The 24,982-nt window shown below is 37.8% G+C and overlaps 2 protein-coding genes across 17 annotated transcripts in view; one reads left to right on the top strand and one right to left on the bottom strand.

The window, feature by feature from the left end:
• The window catches only part of LOC131690313 (G protein alpha o subunit), a 194,925-nt gene that overhangs the window by 12,539 nt on the left and 157,404 nt on the right, over positions 1 to 24,982 (bottom strand). The window lies entirely within an intron of this gene.
• LOC131690311 (probable cytochrome P450 49a1) overlaps positions 21,147 to 24,982 on the top strand; it is a 49,613-nt gene continuing 45,777 nt past the window's right edge. Inside the window, exon 1 of one of the 2 annotated variants that reach the window (XM_058975982.1) lies at positions 21,147 to 22,064. Coding sequence is in view for 1 of the 2 variants with exons in the window: in XM_058975981.1 (XP_058831964.1) it covers positions 23,523 to 23,545 (23 nt within the window). In the remaining variant the exon portion in view is untranslated. Of the gene's footprint in view, positions 22,065 to 23,413; positions 23,546 to 24,982 lie in introns of those variants that run through there. The other variant, XM_058975981.1, reaches the window with a different exon arrangement.

The raw sequence follows: 24,982 nt of genomic DNA, 5'->3' as shown, positions 1-24,982 counted from the left end.
TGGTACCTACATACGGTACCGCACGAAAGAGAGCCTGGTTCTTCGTTGCGTACTAATATATTAACGGCCGGCATTGTGGCAATAAACATGGATTTAAGCTTCAGCCATTTGAGGCTGGTGTTTCGCCATGTGATGATGCCCGGCGTGGATATTCTCGTACCTCGACTGGTCGTATAATAAGTCAGTCAAGCCCGACTTGACGGCGGTTGGCAACCCGTGGCTTACGTCAACCCCCCGATTTATAAATTATGAAATAGTATCGAATCAAATGTAGGGGCGTAGTAGGCCCTGAAAGGGTCGATCATTTCTTCGATCAGAGAATTAGTCCCGAGATCAGTGGATTACTATTAGTGATTCTTGATGGCACACAATGAATAACCGTGGGGCATACTATGTACTAGAGTGGTTTCTTTCTGTGTGTTAAGTGAATGGATCTAATTGGTGGGCTTAGGCAGTCGACTCATTTGGATAGTGGTAAATGTTAACTAAACAATCGGCAAATGCTACACAATTAGTAAGATGATAATTTGCTGCAAGCTTAGCTTGAAAATAGCCGATTCATGGTGGTCGCTAATTGTCACGTTTGACTTTGAAATTATTCCAAAACCGGTAGAGTGTACCATTTCCGAAAACTTGAACCGGTGTAATTCACGTTCATTACATGCGATCAGAACGCATTTTTACCACTCAAGTAAAAATGAGTACGCCTATACTTGCTAAAGAGCTAAAAGCAAAGTCTCGTTCTATTTATTCTAAAAACTGTGACAAACATTTGCCTCGAGTGCGGAATATTTCCCCGAATCAACCATCACATTAGCACTGCTCAAGGTCAGCACATGGTAATTTGCATGTATCAAACAGTCTACGGTGAGAATATGATAATTATTTCAATCTTTCAGTGGTCGTGCTAAAGTCCTCTGGAGTCTAGTTCAAAGGAGGAACTAATTCAGGCGGGGCCAATATTTGATAAATTATTTGATGGAAGGCTAACGTTTGTTTGCTTAGGTAACTGATATTGGAAGTCACTCGTCATGTGTTCGAGTTCCGACCAGGATTAGAGTCGATTCGTTGTACTGATGCCTATTGTTGCTCAATATGAATTTGCTACAAAGTTTCCTTTTCATTTAGTTTGTTTATTTTACACGGCTCATAGAGGCTTGGCGTAGCCGTGGATCTTTGATTTTATTTTCGAGAGTGCAATCAAAATTCGCCGTTTCATGCATTTTAAAGTTATTTGGCAATTGCAATCCCCCTTTAAACATTTTTCAGATCTTGCTTATATGGATTCAAAAACTGTCGAAGGTGGTCAATTTAATAAGTATTGGCTCATTTTTATAAGTTTGGCATCGTTTTGATATCATGGTGATACTGATAGATAATAGATAATTTCTGCGTGGTTGCAGTCTTCAACCCGTACCTCCGGAACTGGAACTCCGATCGACAAAAAAAGAGGCCGATAGGAAGGTTGTACCATTCTTTTGAAACTAAGTTTATGCAAATCGGTCCAGCCATCTCTGAGAAACAGAGCTGACATTTTTCCACATACACACATACATACATACACATAGAATTTTTCGATCTCGACGAGCTGAGTCGAATGGTGTGTGACCCTCGACCCACCGCCCCGGGATTAAATTGATGGTTTTCAAAGTAGTGCCATAACCTTTCTGTATGAGAGGCAAAAATTCGTCACCCGTTCGATCTCGTGTTAGCAATTTTCTATTGTGCTGTCTTGGTGTCCGGAATCAGATGTTAATCCCTGCTTTTTGAAGTTACAGGTGAGCAGCGTAAACTTGCTCGCCGATGTCGTCTACAGCTGATATTGGGGTGCAGGATGCTGCTTTTGCAGTTGTCATTGTGACCTGAACAAGTGCCACAAATTTGACAACCGTTTGTGGTTCAGGTATTGGTATAGAAAACTTGGTTTCGAATTGATTCGCCGTTGGAGACATGGCAATAGATAGAGATGCATTCTCTTCCGCGGCAAGGTTGTTAATGGTGTACTGTCTGATTACAGTATTTGCACGCAGGAGTTTGTCCCACATGGGTGCAAAACGTTGTTTGTGTAATAGTGGTTCCGAAAGTTTTGAGTTTTATAGTCAAGTAGGAGGGGATAGGTCTTTTGACCAGCATTCTCACCACAAGGACACCGTTAGAAATACCTGGACATGTTGACAATGAATGCGTTCAAGCTCTAGCTGAACGCATTCATTGTCAAAGTCGCGTGCGAGTCTTTACATGCACTTATATCGAGCTGAATTCGAATTCAGATTTTAGAATTTTTCGAAAAGTACTCGGTCCCACGAAATATGTGCTCTATTTCTGTGTCTCTATGCTGAACAACACATGTAAAGAGCAAAAATAATTATCGCCACAATTACAATACACTCTCTACGTGAACCCAGAAAGAATACGCTTGATGACGTTATGTTCAATTCACTTCGTTATATGATATGTGCATTTAGGTTCCACCAGTGTTTCTGCATTTCTATGATCATAGTAAGCACTATGTAGCAATTACCTAGTTTGATACAAAGGAAATGTGATAATCTCCAAAATCACCGCTTCAATATACCAAAATCTTGCTGTTAGATAAACTTTGGGAATATTTTCAGCCGGGCCCCTCCTAAACAACGCATAATTTATATTCCTTAGTAGGTTGTGTTTCCCACAGTAAATAAAGGTAGACAACAAAACTCTTTTGGCGCTTTGGCGCCAACAATTAATTGCCCAGCATCTATCTGGTCGGGTTATTGATTCCCATAATATAGTCATAACATTTGGTTGATGTGCGAGTTAATCCGCAGCTGAAATGAACGGCACGCATAAGCTGACCTAAATTTCAGGTTCAAAATGCCCAAGACCTACGCTACCTGCACTTGGATATGCTGTGCAAAAGCGACGAACTACCATCGCAGCCTACTTTGTGCATATTAGCAAAACAAATTCCGACGCATTAGAAGAAAAAAGTAAACCTGCCCAGCCGGTTGTTATATCATAGGTTAATTTAGATGCGGTGTAGCACTTGCTGGTTGGTCCATCACTCCGGGCAAGAATGGCCCAAAGAACATAAATTCAAGGAGGGGGTTTGGTTATTGTGATTAACATAATTACTCTATTTTCAATAAAAATATGTAATCTGGAAAGAGAAGTAACTTGAGAAATTTAGATTCTGCATTCTTCCCCTTTCTCATATAATTAAAATAATTCTACAATTACTTTTCCCAAAAACTGAACAGATGATATATCACCTTGTTTTATTTGCCTTCAAAATCCAACAAGCCTATTACAGGTGGGCCGCTCTTGCATTGAACACCTCAATTAAGATCATGTTTGCCATACGTGAACTTCAAACTAGCCACCCGTTTTACTATTTATTAGTCATAGCAGTGCAGTGGTGCAGTAACGTTGAACCTAGTCGCGACTCGATGAACCATGCTGCTTATTCATGCTTGTTTTCTATTCACTTTCGTCCCCTTTTGACCTCCCTTTGAATTGGTGGTTTGTCACCTTTTTCTCTTCGGCATGTCCAACGCTTTGATGTTGTTGACAACGTAGTAGGTGACTGCTGAGATGAATGTCATTTGGTGTCAATGTATGTGCTAATAAATAGTAGGCTAGGAGATACATGACCTCAATATGAGCAAACTGTCCGAAAACAACGGATAGGGTAACTGGTCGTGTTTCCACTATTCTGTTGGCGTTAATCTGCTTAAATTAAGTTATTAAATGTCTATAATATAAAGGGTGTTCGAAATGAGCTCATAACTCGACCTGATTCCTCTACTTAAATGTTCACACGATAATTTTCAGTTACATAATCTATAATCAAAATATTGCACAGTGGAAAATACTTGTTTGACCTTCAGACCAGGGGTTAACGTTGCGCAACCGCATGAACCCATGGCATGCGGCTTGGATGTCCTTTATTGCATAAAAGCACCGAAAAACTGACAACATGTAAAATTCCGGAGGATGGCCTTGATGTAAAAGTGAAAGGAGCGCAATTATTGTAAACTTGTTGTTTTTCAAATAAAGGTAAAAAAATCCTCACAGAAGTGGTGACTTTTTTATAAGTTAAAATATACGACGAAAACTAGCATGGTTTATTGTGTGAAACCTACTGCTCTACATGAATTCGTACTATTGCCGCATAAGCGAGGTATTTCCACTGGCTCCCCGTCAGATATGCCAGCTTGGGCAAATTGGGTTGCCTATGTTACAAATAAAACAGCAAGTGCAGCTCAACGATTCCAGCTAATGCAAAAATCGTGCGTTAAATTTTAATTTTAGTGACTATTAATACCTTCAGCAGCACCTTACGATGCGCCATTTGGATCGTGATAGACATGTTAATTTTCTAATTATTCGATCTACTGTCGGAAAATAACAATTGGCTTATTAGTAAGATCAGAATGTCGCCTAAATGAATTATTTAATAAAATCAGCGGCATTTTGTTTCGATGGATATATATTTGCAAGATTGTTTTAACGGGGAATTGTTTAAGGATTATTTCGGTATCTATATTCATTCCTAATTCCATCACTAATAAGCATATTTACATTTCGAATTCATTTAATTGACATTTAAATGGTTGGCGTCCAAAAGGAGCTAAACGACAATTTTTCTCCCGAAATCATTTTTCAATAATTCTAAGTAATCCACGTGTACGGTAATTTAAGAAATTTGAAAATTACTTTTAGTTTTTTGCTATTATCAGTCCAAGTTGACCGTATAGGTAACCCTAGTGTTAGCGGGTAACCCCACGTTGGGTCGAAACCTCGAGATTTTCCGCTCATTTTCATTTATGAAAAGTAGCCTATCGATTCGCCATTGAGAAATGTTTGGTTGAAGTTTATAAATCGGTGAACTCGATATAAACCGATTTTAGTTGGATTGCGCTGTACGTTGACACTTGGACCAAAATAGTCATTCCAGAAGCTGAGCAGTAGTAACTAAAACAAATTCTTGACCAATAACCAAATTTTTTTTGATTTTTTGTTTCATTATATTTTTTACGCTCCTAGAAACCTATTGTAAAACGTAGTAAAATAAGGAGTATGTCAAAAATTGTTAAGGATTTTTTTCATGGAAGCAAAATTTAATATTATTTTAAGGGATTGTTTAATCATTTTCATTATATATCCAGTAACATCGTTTTCTGGTCAGTTCGGTTTCTCATCTCGCTCAGTCCAGACGCTAGAAATTGCGCCGCTGTCATAGCAGGGCAAGTAATCAAATTTACCCGCGCGCCACTTGGTCTATTTGTAAGGGCAAAAATTGATTCCTTCTACCTAGAGTGTGAAACGTGAACAAACAATGAGTATGTCCTGTTGCGGGCAAACTGCGTTGCTGTTGACTACTCGAAATGTCCGGTAAGACCATCAATTCGAGAATTGGAGCAAATGTTGAAAGTGAACATGAAGCTCAACGTAGCAGAAGTTAATGCAGTGCAATTCCACAATTTACGTCATGTGGTACTGATTATGTTCAAAAACATTATTCAAGCAGAATCATTCGCTTTCCAGAACAACATGAAACACGTCGTCGAATGTAATGAAATTTTATACAGTATTCCGACGTATATAGATGTTGATAGTATTGAAATAAAGATACATGACCTGGCACCACGTACTAGCGACTCCGTTATGAAAAAAATCATGTCAAAATAGGGAGAGGTGAATAGTGTTACGGAAGATCCTTGGAGGAACTTCTTCCCAGGACTTCGCAATGGCGTTAGTGTGGTGAGAATGCGTCCGACAAAACCTATTCCCTCTTACTTGACTTTCACATGCACATCACCTCGAGGTATTGAATATTCTCAACGAACACTAATCACGTACCCAGGACAAATTCATACATGCCAGTATTGTGATCAGCCGCTACACCACGGAAAACCTTACACAGAGACTGCTAAGGTAATTCCACCTGCTACGACTAAAACCGGTATACAATCATCCTATGCTAAACCACAACCGATTGTTAAACCAACCAACTGTTCCAAAAACTAGTCATTACCTATTTTTAGTTCATATTAAAGTATAATAACAGTAATAGCAGCAGTAAATAATTTTGGCCAGGATTCGACCCTAGTTATTCCTCTGTGCACCGCTCAAATATTTGCGATGTATGGCTAATTTTTATCAAAAATATGAACAAATATTTCGTTTTGTGGATGATGGCGTAGGCGCGTTAGTTTCAGACATTTTTAGTTGTTTCCAACGGACAAAACAGATCGAAATAATTAGTTAAACGAAAGCAATTATATGGAAAAATCTTCCCAGAGGCAGGATTCGAACTTGCGACGCTATACCTGGGCTATAATCATGTCTCAGAAAGAACACATCATTATCGCATTGGCGACAGTGATCGTGCTCAGCCGCTACAGCGAGATCACACACATACGCAGCTGCAATCCAACACATTTGATCTGTTTAATTTCTCCGCTAGATATCAAGGCCGGAGTTTTTATTATTGTCCGATGTCTATTTTTTGCTCATTATCCATCGGACTTTGGTTGGTGGTAGAGCTAATGGAGACAGAATTTCTGTCCAATTTTATGCTTGATACTTATTTCCGATTTTTATATTTTAATATGTTTGAAACGGGTTTTGCGAAGCATGTTCTATCCTTGCGACTTTTATTTCCGGTCGCTCAATTTTCACACTTGCCTGCTCACTCACACACTATGCTATTATAAGTATTTCAAAATCTTGAAAAATTTAAAGTTAAGCGCTCACACCAAAGACGATACAATGTTTTTACATTTTCTTATAAATGACAAAAATCTAATGAAAAGTCCACGTGGACATTTCCCATACCCTCACTCCCTCCCCATGGACAAACGTGGACTTTCTCGTGACCCCTCCTCACCCCTAAATTGTCCACGTGGTATATGGATGGCCCCTAACACGATTTAAACACTAATTCGTTTTAAAATTAAAACTTGTCAAAAACCTCTACCAATTTCTACTTTTCCCTAAATTAAAAAACATGTTCCGTATATACGATAAATTTCTAGGAATTACTGTCCACCATTTGTTTGCTGTTGCCAGAAGAGATGGCAAACCATGCCGTTTTGGAATTTAAATATACCCAATCGATAGAACTTATTAAATCATGCCAATTAGGAATCGACATGCTATCAATTGGAACTATCTCACAATCTGCTTAGTTTAGAATAAAACTTTGCTAGAAGAAAATGTTACGTATGTATTGTAGTTGAAAGATGCAATATGGGTTTTGCGATTTTTTCCTACTGGATGAAAACTCCTGAATTATCTTTGGGCTTGATAGATGTCATTAACTTCTGCACAATCTCACCGGCTGTTTGCATTACGATATTTTGAACACCCGATTGTCAAGCAACTGCAATTTTTCGACTTTTGTACCAGAATATCAAAGTTTTAAATTTACAATTCAGGTCTTTTATTAAACAATAGAAAAGTGTTGAGCTCAAGTGTTCAAAAACTATTAGAATGTAGCCAAATCTAGATTGTAGGTAGTCTTCCAAATGTTTTATTATTATTAAACTCATAACTCCGAAACCAGAACTCCGATCCAAATGAAATTCGACAGCTGTTAATTAGGATACATTCATTTGAGACTAAGCCTGTTGGAAATCGATGTGTTTATAATTCAATAACTTTTTCACTTCCCCGAAGTTTCCGGTTCTATCACAGGTTACCAAAGTGGACAAAATGAAGATTCGTGTCTGGAATTACACTTTCGTGACTATAATTTTATCACATGTCGCGCATTGTTTAAGTTATTGCAGTGAGTATAATCACTTTTCTAAAATACTTTCCAAAAAATATTACGTCATGCATGTTACATAACAATTTAAGAACGTACTAGTTTTGTAAAGCAACAAGATTGTTTACTAGGCTTCCAGTTATCGCTGAGATCTATACTTCTTTCGTCGAGTTTTGTATACATACTGATTTGAGTGTTAAATTGAGTCATCACACGGTAAGATAACATTGTGCTAATAATTTTCGTCCGGCTCTAAACTTCTTTCGATGTGATCACAATGTTTGATGGCTCTCCTGCACTACTTGGAGCCTTTCAACTGGAACAGCAGGCTATCCCAAAAAGCATGGATGTTCTATGGTCATGGGGATCAGCCCTTATGAAATGCGGATTTGAAATATACTGATACTGAACCTCGCATTTGGTTTATTTTATTTTCTGTAAATTCGAATTGTGCTGAAATACAAAATACAACGAGAACTCAACACTACTGTCGAGCAACAACCTTTTTCATGAGAAATCGTTATAATAATCGGTGTTTAATGTCAAATCAAATGTCGCAACTCCTAAGCCGCAACTAACAGTCTTGACATAGTAAAGTCAAACATTCACTCATTCCCTTTCATCTAGAGCGGAGCAGTATTTGACAAATGGTGCCAGTTTAATCCATAAGATATGTAGGTATGTATAACAAAAAAAAAACAGAAAAAAAACAGACCCCAGCAGAACCAGCCTGGTGCGGCAGAGCTAGTTATCTGAAAGCACTGTCTGGCACGAAGAAGAGAACTTTGGTACCTCTAAATATTGCATAAAGGCTATAATTTATTAATCCGACAACTACCATCGCCACCTCACAATTTTGCAACGTAAAATAGTCTAGTAGGTGCTAAACCTAACCATGTTTGTGGTTTTTGTTGGCATGCAACCTCATCGGTCACTGTGTAGACAACAGGTTAGCATTTGCAAAATGCTGAAGATGGTATTTAGGTATGGTTGCTAAGATTGATGACGTGACACGGCGCACGGCGATGCAGCGTCTGGCATGGGATATTGCGTTGATGGGCCGCAGAGGAGTTCGTCTTTTGAAAAATCCTTTCCATTTTCACTGCCGTAATGATCCATGAACTTCTGATTATTTTTTTCATTGGAATATATTGTTGCTTTTATAATAAAACTTTACGTTGCGCGCGTTTAAAACGCGCAATAAATAATAGCCGCAATTGCTCCACAAGTCGTTGTCAGTGCAGCTGAGTCAATGAGACAGTTGAACATTACCATTTTTTTAAATGTGTCTTGAAAGTCGTCCTTTTGAATCATTGCTTATTATTTGGCATCAGTGTTCTTTTCGGAAGCTTTGTGATAAAGCTTTCAGTGAATTCATATCCGTGCGTTTGGCACGCGTTTACCTGAGTTGAGCTTTTATATATATTTTTTATATATATTTGAGCTTTTATATAATTTCACGCGATAATGTATCTATTAGAATTAATCGATTAGTTTTTCTAAAATAACTAAATATTTCGTCACAAAACAAGAATAACCAGAAAATGCCTATTAGACCGGCAACAATTTTGACTTTTTGTCAGAACGATGCTAATTCAAATAGTGATTGGATGCACAAACCATATGCCAAATAGGAATTTTTGCCTACCCAAGTAACAATTTAAGTTTTATACAACCCAGGGACAACTTGACAGATAGTGCTTGTTTCATATATGTACCACCGTTTTGATGGTGGCGCTAGTATGCCTTCTCTGTACGAGTACCACGAGCAACGAAACGAAACAGTTTCAAGAGAAAAGCGTGTTTCGTTACGTGCGTTATGAACGCCGTCAATGCAGCTAGAACAACATTTAGAAAAAGCGTATTCCAAAATGTGGATAAAGAAAACTATTATTAGAGAATCAATTTGTTCCTGGAAACTGTCAGCAAAGTTACATACATCTTATTATAAATTTAGCTGGAAGTCGTTGTTTTTAGCAACCGGCTCTCTTGCTTCCCAAAAATGTTTTGGTTTTCTTGTTGTGTGAAGTTTGTAGTCGGTAAATCATTGGTGCTTTTTCCTTTAAAAATTTAAATGAAAAACATTTTGGCTAATAAAAGTAAATCACCAAGCTTAACAAATCGTGAACCTACGACATTTTGTTTCAAGTTCCTTAATAACGTCAAGAATTCTAGTATTTTAATCGAGAAAATAAGCAATATATGTAGAATTTTCTAATTATTTGCCAAAATTGGTTTTGAATAGAATTTGTGTGCTTTTATCAGAGTTCTGGCAGCAAACCTGTAGTGCTCGGTTTCAGCAAGGGAGCTGCCAGGAATGTACAATTTTGTTCGGCTCCTACCAGAGTTTTGTTCGACTTCTGAAATAATTCTGTCCGGAAGATATCGAGATGGTTTTGGTACGGATCCTTTCTGAATTGTTCTAGCATTTTACTCCAGTCTGATAGAAATCTAGCAAAACGGCATCTACCGGAGGATTTCATGTCTGGGGAGATGTTTTTTCGATCCGGAAGATTTTCGGAAATTCCAATATAAGTGGCTTTATTTTGAAAGTCATCTTCTTGTATTTCCGAAAATCGATTTATTTTATTTTTGATTTTTTAGATTCAAAATGGAATCTACACAGCAAAAAAAATCTTGTAACTTTACGTCTTGCCAGATGCACGTAAAAGAAGCGTCCCAATTCACATAAATTTTGCATTTAATTGCATGTAAAAATGCGAGTTGTTCGGCTTTTTCTAAGTCATTCAGTCTAAGTTTTACATCAAAAGAGTTACAATCATTAATTTTAGATATCAGAACATGTAAAAGCCTACGATCAGACAGAAAAATATGTCGCTACGTTGTTTACGTCAAATGTAATTTTCATTTTTTCTAAGAGTATAGGTTTCTGTTTAGGTATGGTGAAACGAAGACAGTTTGAAATTTGAACAGCGAAATAAATTTGATGATAGAAATGCTGAAATTGTTTATTTCTAACAGCTGGAAAATAATAAATGGGATGCGCCTTTTTCAAATTTTGCTCCATACGAGCCGCCATGACATCACCAAATCACCACAAAATTTGCTTATGAGTTCAATATATGGGAGCTGTCAAGTTGTCCCCGGGCTGGTTTTATAGCACACTACAAGTGCAATCTAAGTTTTAAGAGAGACTTCAAGTGCACCATAAAACCTCAATTGTTACTAGGGTATAGCTCTAGTTCACTCACAAGAATTTAAAAGTTTCTATGGTGAAATACATGGAAACTCCGAAATAAAAACATAAAATCAAATAAAAAATTCCACAGTAACTCTGCAAATCTCTTTTGGTCACATATTTTATAACAAACAGCTTTGTTGAAGGATGCATATTGATTGTAGGTTGTTATATAACTTTGAAGACCAACCTTTTTTTTTAATTGCCTATTCTAAGCATGTGCGAGAAAGAGGCAACACATAACTATATATGAGAATATCTTTTTACTGCAAATTCGAACCAATTCTTCGGCAATGTTTATCCTTACACCCCGAGCTATATATCTGCAGATTATGGGATACACAAGATGATACTGACATTTTTTTGTCCATTTTTCATATATTTTCACATACCAGTTTCCAGAAAAGCTCATGGAACCAATTACCGTTTGATTTAACCCATTCATGCCCATGTTGTTTGTGGACAACAACGTTTTTAAACAGCTACAACTTTTGATTGAGGCGAGATTTGCTCACAATGTGATTATTGGCTTTAATTTGAGTATTAACAGTAACAAGGATCAGCTCTAGAACTGAAGTTATTGCAATTAGTCTGATAGTATTCCGATGGAGCAGTGCTGCCAGGTACAGTTTTCGTTGACGACGGAAAAGGATTTTTTCATGTATCTTCGTTATAGTGCAATATTGTTGAAAACTCATAAAACATATTAATTTAGACTGTCGTTGGCTATTTTTTCCACGTAATTGAACTATTGTAATTATTCTAGGAGAATTGTATTGAGCATTAGAAGGTAAAACTTCACAAGCTTCTAGCACTGCCAAGGAAGCATCTATCTTTATGAAAATAGGCTTTTCGTGTTTTTTGACCCCACCGTTTTCAAGAAAAAAACAGTTTTGAAACCCTACATGCACTCGAAAAATGTTGGGCATGAAAGGGTTAACAGTGTTCCGAAAAAAGTTAACATTGTTGCCGGTCTAATGCCCATAAAACATGCCAAAGTCATGCCAAATATTCTATTTTCTTCGAAATAGCCAGAAAGCTTGCAAAAATTTCCCTGAGCAACTAACCAAACTGTCGTAATTTTTCTTTTTCGGTAGGTCAGCCATTTTAATTTTTAAAATTTTTGACCGCTTTTTTAAATAATATTAAGCACGTCTTTAATAGACATTTTTTCTAGGGACGTATCGCGTAGCCTTCATATCTAGACTTATGTCCGGGTTTGGACTACTGTGCACTGGACTGGACAGAGCGCTTGAGACGTCGGCATCATTTATATTTGAGGTAGGAAATGAGCCATATTACTTTGGCAATGTTTTAAGACACTCTAGAGAAGTATTGACAGAATAGTTTTTAGGTATATCGCGCAAGATCAACCGCTGTAAGCTGGTATCCCAGCGATAAATATATTCGGGAATACCACAGGGGCGCATTCTTTTATTTACAAACGTCCAGAAGGAATAAGTTCACTACAAAAACTAAGAAAATCATTAACCTTCCGGCAGTCGTGCTAGTGCACTGAGTGCACGCTGCTCTGAAAATCTACTGAAGTTGTCTTAGAGCACCAGCGGGTACGTGTTCAGTAGTGTCCAGTGAGCCATTTGCGCGACTTCCGGAGGGTTAACAGCAAACATCTTACCAAATCTATGATTGTGGTTTACGATATTGCGAAAACGCGAATATTACACAGTAACTTATTCAGGAAACTGAAAACATTTTAGTAGTTTTACTACCTACTAATCTTTTGACATTGTCGCTTTTATCCGTGTACTACACTGGTGTAGTCGGTAATACACTCATTTAACCATTTAGTCAGTCTATCTCTTTTTTCCCTACAGCAGTGTAGCACAAGGTAAAACGAAGAAGCCATTTCACTTTTTTCGAGTTCCAAACATTTAAAAATAGCCTACTTGGGCAATTGCATACTGTCAACCAGTCGTTAAATATAATAATTGGGTATGGTATAGGCTCTGTTACGATGATTTACCACATTGACGAAATTAACTAATCATCTCACCACATAATCAATTGGTTTCCAATCGAATGGTCTGGCAGGCAGCCAGTTGCTGTCGGGTCGGCCCTCACTTTTTTATATTAGTTTGATTATCGTTATGCATTATACCGGGATGGTATAGCCTGGGCTATATCATGTGAGTGGTTGATTATTTTTTTTTCAACACGGCATACTGTCTGTTCGATCGGACAGTTCAACAGTTTTGCACGTGATTAGAGCTTATACTATATATGGAGAAGCTATGGGTAATGAAGCCACATCATTTTTAATGTGCTATAGAATGTCTTTTTTAGTGAAAATCGCTTCATATTAGATGAAAATGAATCATTATGATGTATATGATCCAGACACCGACTGGCTCGATGAATTGTTTGTTCTAATTTTAGGAAAATTAGATATGTATAAAAGAACATTGCGGCAATTGATTTTTAAAACTTTTTATCTTAAGCATCAATTAGGTCATCGTGTACATCTGCATGATATATATTTTATAGTCAAAGTTTACAGTTCAATTTGTTTGTTATATTAAAATTTGAATTTCTTTTGAATATGCTGCAGAAACTCAAATATTACAAGCAGCGACACAGTTTGAAAATTTATAAATAAAATTCTAGAGCAACGCTTCAGCAGTGCTAACTAATAAAGAAAACAGATAATAGATTTGTAGGGAAGGTGTTTTCAGATTACGAAAATTAGTAGGAACTAAAATTTTGCTCTTTAAAATGGGAACTCGATTACCTAAATTTGACAGCTTCAAATATATGACTCACGACGCAGAAAACTTCTTGTCTAAAACAGTAATGAAAGAAATAGATGACTTTTCAATAAGAGTTCAGTGCAGTTGGTTGCTGTTCTTGAAATTGAATGTCAAAAGAAAAAAATATAACTTGAAGGCACTTTTATAATAAGTTTGTGTTAGATGTGTTGATCTACAAAGAAATCATCCCATGATGAACGTAAAAAAGGCAATATAAAGATAAGGTAAATCGCTACGAATTTAATACCGCTGTGGGTTTAGAAAGAAATCGACGAATATACCATTTCAAAATTTACCGTGTTTCGCTACAAAGTATACCAGCTCGAAATAACATTTGCTGTCTATCGAACAACCAATAGATCGGCCATATTAAGAGCCACAATGTAGCAAATAATTTAATTACAATTTCACCTAGCCATTTCATAAGTAAGCGTACATTGTACGAAAATAATCACAGGTGTGTTAATAATAATTCCTTATGTGTGTTGGTCCTTAAAATGGCCGATATATTAATGGCTCGCTAGACAGAAGAATTTATTTCGAGCTAGCATACTGGCAATAGCCTAATATGACGGGTTCTTGGTGCCGACGTTTGCATGCCACGGCTACATAAACGGACAATTTCAAACATACCATTGCTTTTATACCTTTTGTCAATTCAATAAAGTGGTCACTGGCCGATCGAGCAGTGGACAACAGGTCACTTCTTTCATAAACTCATTTTTCTAATTATTTCTAGTTATTTGCAAATAGCGCAAAAATTTGGTTATTTCAATCAGTACAACGGTACTTAGCCACGTTCAAAATCTCATCAACTATTCCGACCGAAAACGTTAAAACGTTTTTATGTAGAATGCATCTAACGTGAAGGGGTTTATTCTTCAATAGGGCATCATCCAATCCAGAAGTGGACCTGACCTTTGCATCTATTTGCTCATAAATCAACTGTATCTTACAATAGCCATAAGTTCATTCATACAAGTCCAAAGAGTATAGGCCCACGCATGTACTATTTGACGTCGTAGCAGTTTAGTTGAATTGTTATTTTCCTTCCCATACAGTTCAAAAGTCTTCATCTTTCCTTTAGTTTTGCCTGCAAATAATATTTGCTAACGGCACTCCAGCAGTACTCCAACTGCCTATTCAAGATAACTCTTCCAAGAGTAGATCTAAGAGACACTGGAACTGACAATTGCCCTACGCCGCAGTGGCACAGTAACCTCCTCTATCGTATGCGATTCGATTCTGTCCTACCAGCGCAATATCCCGACAACAACAACCCTCGTACTGACGACACCCCGCTGCTTACTGACAGATGAGGCGATAAGAGGTTTCAGCGTAGCAAGCCCTGGTCGTGCGATTTATGTCTGTTCGTGGAGCGTCGCTAATAAGAGGTGGGCAAAAAATGCAAGTTAACGAGCCTACAAGAAGCTGTGTTTTATATTTGCTTATAGGGTAAAGTGTCTATTTTGACCCTATTAGGGAAGGTGCCTCATTAGCTTATTAATTACACACGTACACATTGGCATCAAAAGCATTATTTCGTTGTTAAGAATCAAGATACTAACATAAATTCCCTGAAAACAGTGAAATTCTCGTGTTTGAGCGCAACGAAAACTTTGAATCGAGTGCCCCTATTGTTGCCCTACTATTTGATCCAATGCAATGAACAAAGTTGGCAGATGCTGCTCTAACCAACGGCTTCGAATGGGTAGGATGATAATTGAAACACAGTGAAATTACGCTAATTACCCTATGATTAACAGTTTCATTTGATATGCATCTCCTAAACTATTACCGAAGGGTTTAATCTTGAGAGATACAGTGAATGTGCAGCACAACCCACAGGAAAATGTGATGAAACATAGCTTTACTACTAGGTATAATACAATAAGGTTTCTCAAATAATATTTGCACTTCGCAGAGCTATGGATTGGTAGATATTTCGAATTTCAGAATCGCATGTATCTCTGGAATTCAAGAACATGATTTTCCAATCCAAGGCCTAATAATTCAACCTCCAAAATTCCCGTCCAAAGTACATCACACACAACGTTTGAATTTGCAAACTATGAGATGGTGATCTCAAACAAGAAATTAGCGAAGTAACTTTTTAAAGAATTATGCGACACAACTCTTTTTGCAATGTTTCCAATTCGTGAAATGACACTCCCTCCGTCAGCAGATATTCACGGTAATGATCGTGCTCAGTGGTCTTCACCCCGTTTCAACGGATTGGTACACGTGCACTCTTAAACTGGTAGATACAATTCCATAGTCGTCAAGTTCGCTCGATAGAGACGAAACAAAAAACGACTGCAGAATTTGCTCAAGCAGTAATTATAATTATTTCTTCGTCAACCAGCACAACCATGCTATTGCCGGCTTCAACGGCACAGCTCTTAATTGCATTGGGAAATAACTTATTTCAGGCAGTAGAGCTACAAAATCGATACAGTTTTCACGCATTCTTTGCTTTTAAAGTTAATTTGCCATTTGGTAATTGGACCAAATATACATAATTTCCTCTGATGATGGGCAAAAATCATGCGTTGGTTAGTTTGTGTATTCGATGAGAAAGTTGCAATAGTTTTAGTAGGGTGGGTGCTCCTATAGTTGAGGTGTACCAATAGTTGCAGTAGTGGGTTATACGTCTAAGTAAGGTATCAACAATCAACAAATATTTTTTTAACGATTCATCGCACCTATAGCTGATGTAGTGTACCTATAGTTGCAAGTCCCATAATAAAGCAATGGGATTTGCAACAATAGGAACCGAAATTAGCGATTGCACCACTATTGGTACACGTGTTCCTATAGTGGTACAAGCAGTTTTGAATACATAAATTGGTTAATAAACCATCTTTATATTTTTACTATGAAGTAGGGACTGAAAGCTTTCGTTTGATGTATTAACATTGCCCATATTCATCGATTTTTTATCAAAAGTTTTCCTTAAGTATGCGACTATTGGTACATCCACCCTAAGTGTGCAATACTCTGATATTTGATTAATCATTAATGACTCGAAGGATTATATATTGTTTAATCCTTGAACAATGCTCATGGAAGCTTACTGTTATAGAATTTGTGTTTCACTCCCAGAAAGGGATTTGTTTACTGTATTTAAGTCTTTCTCTTGAAATCTTGTGCATTATATTAAAAATATAATATTGTATATGAATGTACAAAAGCAAGGATAACCCGACGAAGACGAGTTGAAAATATTGAAAACTATTATCTGTGAAGTGCTGAAACGTTTCAAGGAACGTTTGTTTACTGAAAGATGCCATCAAGGTTTCGTTGCGTTGCGAAGTACGGTGCTATTCGTAGATTGCATACTAACGATTATCATGTTGTATATACTGCCTATGATCGCAAATCTGTTCCATAAAGATAGGGAATGCCATAGAAAACGGGACAACTATGCGATCATGTGCAGTACAGGTAGTCTACCTCATCTTGCTTGTAAGATCCATGTTAGGAAATGAGCAATATATCTTTCAAGTTAGCATGAACCAATAGCATGAAAATCGGCTTTGCCGGCCACGACCATTTTCACCGGTAATCAGGATAGAATAGAAAATGTTGATGTGATACCTACTTAAAGGAAGGCCACCGACTCAGCGATGCATCCATAAGTATCACGGAATTGAATTGAAGGACAGGTATTGGTCTAGCATTCACCACAAGCAGGCAATGCGACCACGAAATGAGTGTTTTTATGCGACACGGGATGTTCCCGTTGGTGCGGTGGATATGGATGTATTCACCATTTCAGAAAAATCGGTTCTTTCTTACAATACAGAAAACTAAATCGTCTTTTATTCCTGGAGTGCTATGCCTTCAGCTGTTCCGAAGAAGTGTTCGATATTTTAGCGCTTCCACTAGCATACCTTTTCAATGTGTCACTTCAGCAGCAAAAGTTTCCTGATGATTGAAAGTGTTCTGTCATATTTCTGGTAAACGAAAAAGACAACAAAAGCAACATTGGGAACTACAAGCGAATCATTTCACTGAGAGTCGAGTCAAAAATTTTCGAATCGCTTATGATACGATCTTCGTTTTAATGCGTGGAGGGAAACTGTTTTTCGTCGATGATATGAAAATGTTTGCTGTCATAAGAAAAAAAAATCTGATTGATTTGTTGATCGTTAGTGTTGCAAAATGTTTTGTCATCAGTACTCATTGTAATAGAAATATGTTTAAATTACTGGAACACAGATCACGTAAACTACATGCTACATCACGTGATTCATCGCCGGGGACTAGATTAAGTAAATCGGGACGAAGCGAGGAACTAAATAGCTCACGGAAACGAACATCGGTATCAGGAGAAATCTATCGCCGGAGAAATCACAGTAGGGTAGATTCATCGCCGTGAACTATCCGACCATATCGTGATAAAAATGGGAGCTAATTGGCTTACAAAACAGACATCGTTACCGAGAGAAATGTCGCTGTCGGTCTCTCAGTCGGAGTACGGTAGTTCACCGCCGGATAATATCCGAGTCGATCTCGTTAAAGCTGGGTGCTAAATGTTTCAAGGAAGCTGGTATCGGTGTCGGAAGATATTCCTCCGTCGGGGAACTATCAGTCGGAGTAGGGTGAGTTCACCGTCGGGGACTATCCGAAGAGATCGTGGTAAGGCCGGGAGCTGAATGACTCACGGAACTACTCAACTCAACAACTAAACGGCTCACGGGGACAAGAGCTAAATGGTGAAGTAATAGGTGAAAGAGGGGAGTCGAGCGTTTCATAAATCAAGTGAGGTTCCTAGATAGAACAGATGAAAAAGGTGCGACACGAAAGTACAACGAGTCCCTCAATGAAGTCATAGCCGCACTAAATTAGAGACACCAAAAAACAGTTTCACGTCACTTAAAAAACCTGAGAGGATGGCTGTGAAGAGATGCTAGTTAGGTTTTCAGTATCTCTGGATCGGTCCACGTGTCGATGGGTTCTGACGTTGGCAACGGTTGTCGTCGGTGGACTGGTAACGTTGCAAGAAAAAAAAAATGAAAAAATAAATAATAAAATAAAAAAATAAATAAAAAGAATAAATTAAAAATATACCCCCACAGCTAAAAGGCGCAGTCGAGGAACCAAGAGAAAGAAGAGGTGCAAGAGCACAACCCCCTCCCGAAGTAATACCCAATGGTGGTCCCGGAAGGAAGAGTATACGGGGATAAAGGAGGTTTAGTCGGTAGGCTTGCTGGAGAAAGAGCTGCAGTAAAAATTCGACAGTACCACGGCCAACTCAGTAGGTGTTTTTTTATCGAAGACTCCCCTTCGATAAAAAACACACCGACAATTTCCGCTCGACGAACTAAGTCGAATTAGGTCGGGATTAGGTTGGCGATGTTCAGAGATATTCAGATGCATAACCTTTCTATATGAGAAAGGCAAAAAGGTCTAACATTTCGATTGGATTGTTTTAATTGAAAAAAAAGAACGACACCGCAGATATTAACCTTAAAATATTAATAAAAATGTGCAATCGATCATTACGTACAGGTTAAGTTTTTCAATTGATAAACAAATAATATTTTATACTTTGTTCAGTAATCAACGGGTTATTCCGTCTGTGCTCGTCAGAACTACAGTATGTGGAGTATGAGCCTGAAGCGATGATTCACATTCGATAATAGTTAGCGATGCATATTTTAGGATGTAGAAAGTACTATTCTTGTCGATGCTTTGTAAACGTAATTGGCTGTTTATCAAACTTTCGCGAATTTTCGTGCAGTTAACGCTATTAGTGTAATTAGCACGTTCACTAGAGACCAAACCATCGAATATATTTACAGGGTGTCTTTGGAAAAATTGTTCCTATTCCCACACAATTTGATAATTATTAAAATTAGGCATGGCTTACGATGATCGTGATAAAACATTTTTTACTGATGAGATAAAAGGTTGGTGTCTTCGAGAAAGTTTTGGAAATTCTCGTTATAAAGAATTTTGTTGAAGAGCTTAAACTTGTATGACAAAAGGTTGTACATTTATAAGGCGTTTTCTATGGCAACCCTCTTAAATTTAGTTTTTTTAATAGATATTCCATTGTGACTTTTCGTGCAAATGATGTTCCAGACAAATTGCGAGGCATTAAAACCATATAGTCGGTGTTAAGTCAGACCGGACTAAGTCGCAAAACATCAAAAAATGAGATAATGATAGCACTGGATGAAGAACTTCTTCATCTACATTAGACTTTTGCCAGATTTGAAATATGTGACAGTAAGCAGGAGTTATGGCGAAAACTAATTTCCGATTATAATGTAAAGGATGCTGCGATTCAAACTTTAAACTCGTTTTTCTCGAAATCAATAAATTGTCACTTAGTCCGCTCTGACTTAACACCGACCATATAATATTGTTGAAGACTATATGTAGAAATACTCGTTCGTTTCAAAGCTATTGAACATGGAACTGGAACATTATTTGCACGAAAAGTCACAATGGAAAAAGTTATATTTAAAAAAGCTAAATTTAAGGGGGTTGTCATACAAAACGTCTTATAAATCAATAACCTTTAGTTCCACAAGTTCAAGCTCTTCAACAAATTTTTTTATTACGAGCATTTCCTAAACTTTGTCCAAGACATCAACTTTCTACCTTGTCAGTATAAAAAGTTATTTTTTTGGTTCTATCATAGTAAGCTCCAATTTTAATTTTTATCAGATTGTGGGGAATATTTTTAGGAAAAATTATTCCAAAGACACCCTGTAAATATATTCGATGGTTTGGTCTCTATTGAATTAAGTTCATGTTTTTAGCGTTTCCGACCACTGTGGGTTGTAATCTGCAACCAATTCATCTCTTTATTTGTTAAGCGTACAAGGTTTTATAGTTTATTGGACGTTAAATGGTTCGCTTAGCTGTTCTTCATATGATGCCAGGTAGAATTACATCTGCAAATTAAACAATCCAAGAAAAATTGTCTGTTTGTTTTGAAACATGATTGTTTGAACACAATATGATCACATAAGGACTAACATATCAGACGCGAAAAACATGTAAATTGCGATAATAACAAGTACATAGTTACAGCAACTTAAAATCAAACTCACATAATCACATAATCTGTCGTCGCATGTAAATAGGGGTCAAGTGTTTCGGATGGTTTCACATCTCAATCTGCACGGTGGGTAGATATGTAAAATCGAGTCTGGTTTATTCGAGAGAGCCGTAGTAGTTGGGAATTTCTACAAGTCAAACAATTTCCATGCGGCAAGACACATACAAATTTATGCCTCTTTCAGTGCGGTTGTTTGTTTTGCTTCGTGTTCAGCCACTAGCCAACAGACCGGCCCGAATCGGGTATAGTGAGGCACGAGTTTCAACCTATAAGCGTGTGGCTCCCTGCACGTGTATAGTCCACTGAAGTCATTTTGTTGCTCGAACTACTCAGCTTGAGCTAGAAGAAATGAAGCTACTACTCAGTATAGGCCTAGCAGTCCTGCAGTAACATTCCCCCGCGTCATCAAAATTGCCATGCTGCCATAGAAACACGATCGCAGCCCACTGGTGGTATGCTCACGCATGCTCGCACGGGCAACGTACGAAATTTATTTAGGCGGGGATCGAGCGCGCGCAAACAATTTTCGGTGGTGACCGTAGAACGCAGTGGTTTTGAATTCGCGACCGAACGAATGCCGAGTTTGTGTTGGTATTGTACTCATGAAGCTGTTCCACGACTGGCGAGTGGCAAGGGCTTTCTGCTCACTCTGAACACTCGCTGCCTTGTTGTGACAGTCTCGCGGATTCTTCGATTGTGTGGCGTCTCGCAAGCTCACAGCTTTCGACGACTGATTTGCGTTGAATATCTGAGCCGAGGTTTCAATTATAATCGGTATTTGGCGGTGAACGGATAGTCAACGTGCTGCAGCACCGTGCAGGCTTCATCTATACCTATCGTAGTAAACTTTTTTCGGTCCTCAGCTTAGGTGCAATCTCAAGTGTCATATTCAACAGTGAGCGTGCGCCTACTTAGCTTTTGTTCTATCCTTGCTTCCAAGTGAATATTTACCTTGCTCTTCTGTGGTGATCGATTGTGAGCTATTGATGATATTTAAAGTGAGAATGATATGAAAGTGCTTTGAACGGAAGTGAGATTTGTTGGTAAAATTTAAATCGTTGAAGCTCACTGTGTTGATTACATAAAAGTGAAAAGTTCCAGATAATCGTTTGAAAATACACGCATTGTTGAAATAAGCGAATTTGAGTATTCTAGTACCGCACCTATGCGCAGCTCTTGTCGATTCTTCAAGTTGGAAGCCTCGTGAAACAACCCCATTCCGAGGAGAAGCATTCAACCATACATTTTCAATTGAAGGAAGTAAGTGTTTCTTTTGTGCCCCTGGCCTGAAGTGCATTGACGTCGAGTTTTACGTTATACACGAGCATGATTATTACAAGTTGGAAACGGTGCCACAGTATTTATGTAATTTTTTTGCGCATTTTGAGTAATTTGTCGATTAACGACAACCGATTGTTGGGTATTCGCAATCAGAGAAAAAGCACTTTATGGGTGATGCAAAATTATACATTGAAGCTGCATGTACTTTTCAAATATTCAAACAAGATCAGCAACAAGAGAAGCTGCCTGGGCCAGGCACAAGAAAATGAAATGACGGTAGACATTTGTTATGCAATTTTCTTATTCACTCGCCTTTTTCACACCTTTTTCGAATGTGTATAATTCAATTTGTACGGTTGTTTACCTGCTTCTTCAAGCAATCGTTTCTTACTAGGAAAACGACATCATCGTCGCCGGCGGGAAACGCCTTTTAGCGTTCATCCGGCATTACTCGTGTGCGCCGCCAGACGGAATGTCGTTTTTCTCTTTCTCTTTTATTTTCTTCGCCGAACTCGAAAAGTTGCTCAACCGCGATCTTGTATCGCGAATGAAGTGAACTTGATCTTCCGCGTAAACCCGCTAGGGTGCTTTATGCTGCGAGATTGCAATGCTGATTATTGTATATATCTAATTGTTGCATTGGTTGTTGTATGATACGCATTTTTCGTTGACAATTATGTGGGCAGATAAAATTACGTGTTTGCATATTGTCAAAAAGAACGGAACATCAATGTGGGCTGTACATTCTTGCAGGTGCTTGATCGTCAATTCTTTAAACTATTCCTGGCATCGTTACTATGGTTATTCAATCCAGAGAACAAATAGACAGTCGGCCTCGTTGGATTAGAGCATATCATTTCTTGCCAACATGACTCAGCGTTTTGGCTGAGCTAACGATCGATCGCTCTGGGCTAGTGGTACCGAGGTACAGCGTTGGTATCGAAAGCCATTCGTCTGTTTTTCGTGCTTCGACCAGAAAGGATGCTCAATGTAAGAAGGATCGTTGCATTAGCCACGCCACAGCAGAGAAGTCTGTCGAAACATAATGAACAGAATTCCTCCATCCGACTATAGCACCAAGGCTTTCCACTATATTTCCACCAGAAGCAATGAGTTTGTGTACTAACCGAAACCTATAAGAACTGATTGAAGTTGCTTGAGAAGCAATCGTATAGAATTATTTCTAAAAGCTCTTGAAAACTTGTTTTGTTTCACACATGGAAGATATTGTAGAAGTAGCCCGCAGTTACGAGTTGTGGCAAGTCTGTGTCTATGGCACACCTGTTTACTCGTTTACCTACTTTGAATCAGCTTTGAAGGTTCATAAAAGTACTAACACGTTTTGGGTAAGGATGCCTTAGTCACCAGCGTTGGTATCGATCAGTGGAGAAGCATAATCGAAAAGCTAGTGGTAGATTGAAGCGTGAAGCAGTGGCGATGTCGAAATATACTTTTGACTTGTGAGTAACACCGCTCTCGATAAGTACAAATAATTTACTGCAGGCATAAATTAAGCCATAATAACGGTGTAATAAAGTGTAAGACCATGTGGTTAGATAAAAAACACTTATTGACTGCACACAAAGTAAAGTCGGTATTCAAATTCACTCCATTTTCATTTGAGCAAATTCAAACCCATCTATGTTTCTTAGATGTTTTACTGCGATGTTGGCGGCTCCACATTTTTTTTTATGAAAATAAAGGAGGAGTCTCGTTTTCTATAGACATGCTTTGTTTCGAAACGAAAAGGCTTAAATATTGATGATTCTATATTTGGAACAATGCTTGATTTGCTCAAGATCGCACATCAAGCTTATTTGCAATTTGGGCACTTTCTTGTACGATTCGTTTCAGTTACATTCATAACACCGTCAACCAGTTTTTTTTTTCAAAATGCTTTGGCAAAAAATCATCAACGTTCCTGAGTCTACCATATATGTCCTACCAAATGTGAAAATATGCCGGATACATATTTTGATATATTTGTGATATCTTGTTTTGCAACTCTGATGATTAACTGCCCGGAAGCCGTTGTAATGGTTCCCTAAACAAGCTGGCGCTGGAGTTCAAAAACGTCTTCGCTATAGTTTCTGAACGTGAATTCGCGCGACTGTCGGTAGGTTAAACATCTGTCTCAATGGAAGAACTTAGTGGATATCTACATGTTATACTCTTGCGTGACTTTTCGACCGCTTCTCGTTCAGAGCAATTGATCCTCTGTCGCACGTGCTTTATTCTTATCAATGAAACAAATACCTCCTGAATTGTTCAAAGTAACCTAGCTTGTGACTATGTTGTGCGAACTCTAATAATTTCCATTAGAATATTTGTAAAAAATCTTAAATTGTCAATCAAGGCAACTGAAGAACCATGAATGTTTCAAGTATTTAATCTGAGGTGACCATCTTGTTTGTTGTGAATATAGTAACGTGTATTTGTTGCTAGATGGATGGTATAACGTGCTTTAGTAAAAACGTCTCTCTTTTCTTTGACCAATTGCAGACATAGAATGCACAGTTGTCCAAAATGCAAATTTGGCAGAAATTATTACTTTTTGCTAAAACTAAACAACTTAGCCTTACAATATGATTAGGAAAGTTGTTGTATTTTGCAAGGCGCTTTTTCTCTTTTAAACAGAAGCTAGGGTCGTTCTAATTTTCGCAAGATATAAAATTTAACTTTCTAATGGTTCGAGAAAGAGCTTGACTGTCTTCGATGAAGTTGTAGAATATCACATTTTAGGAAAATTTGCTAAAGACACACATGCTTTATCTTTTATACTTTCCATTTCACAAGAAATCTAAATGTAAGCTTAAAGGTGTTCCTTACAAACGATTTTATTTATATAAATTTTGAAGTTTTTATTTTACACTAAAGTACCTTTTGGTCAACTGAAC

This window comes from Topomyia yanbarensis, chromosome 3, assembly GCF_030247195.1.
Source record: "Topomyia yanbarensis strain Yona2022 chromosome 3, ASM3024719v1, whole genome shotgun sequence".
Classification (NCBI taxonomy): domain Eukaryota; kingdom Metazoa; phylum Arthropoda; class Insecta; order Diptera; family Culicidae; genus Topomyia; species Topomyia yanbarensis.
This window is presented reverse-complemented; position numbering and strand designations above follow the sequence as displayed.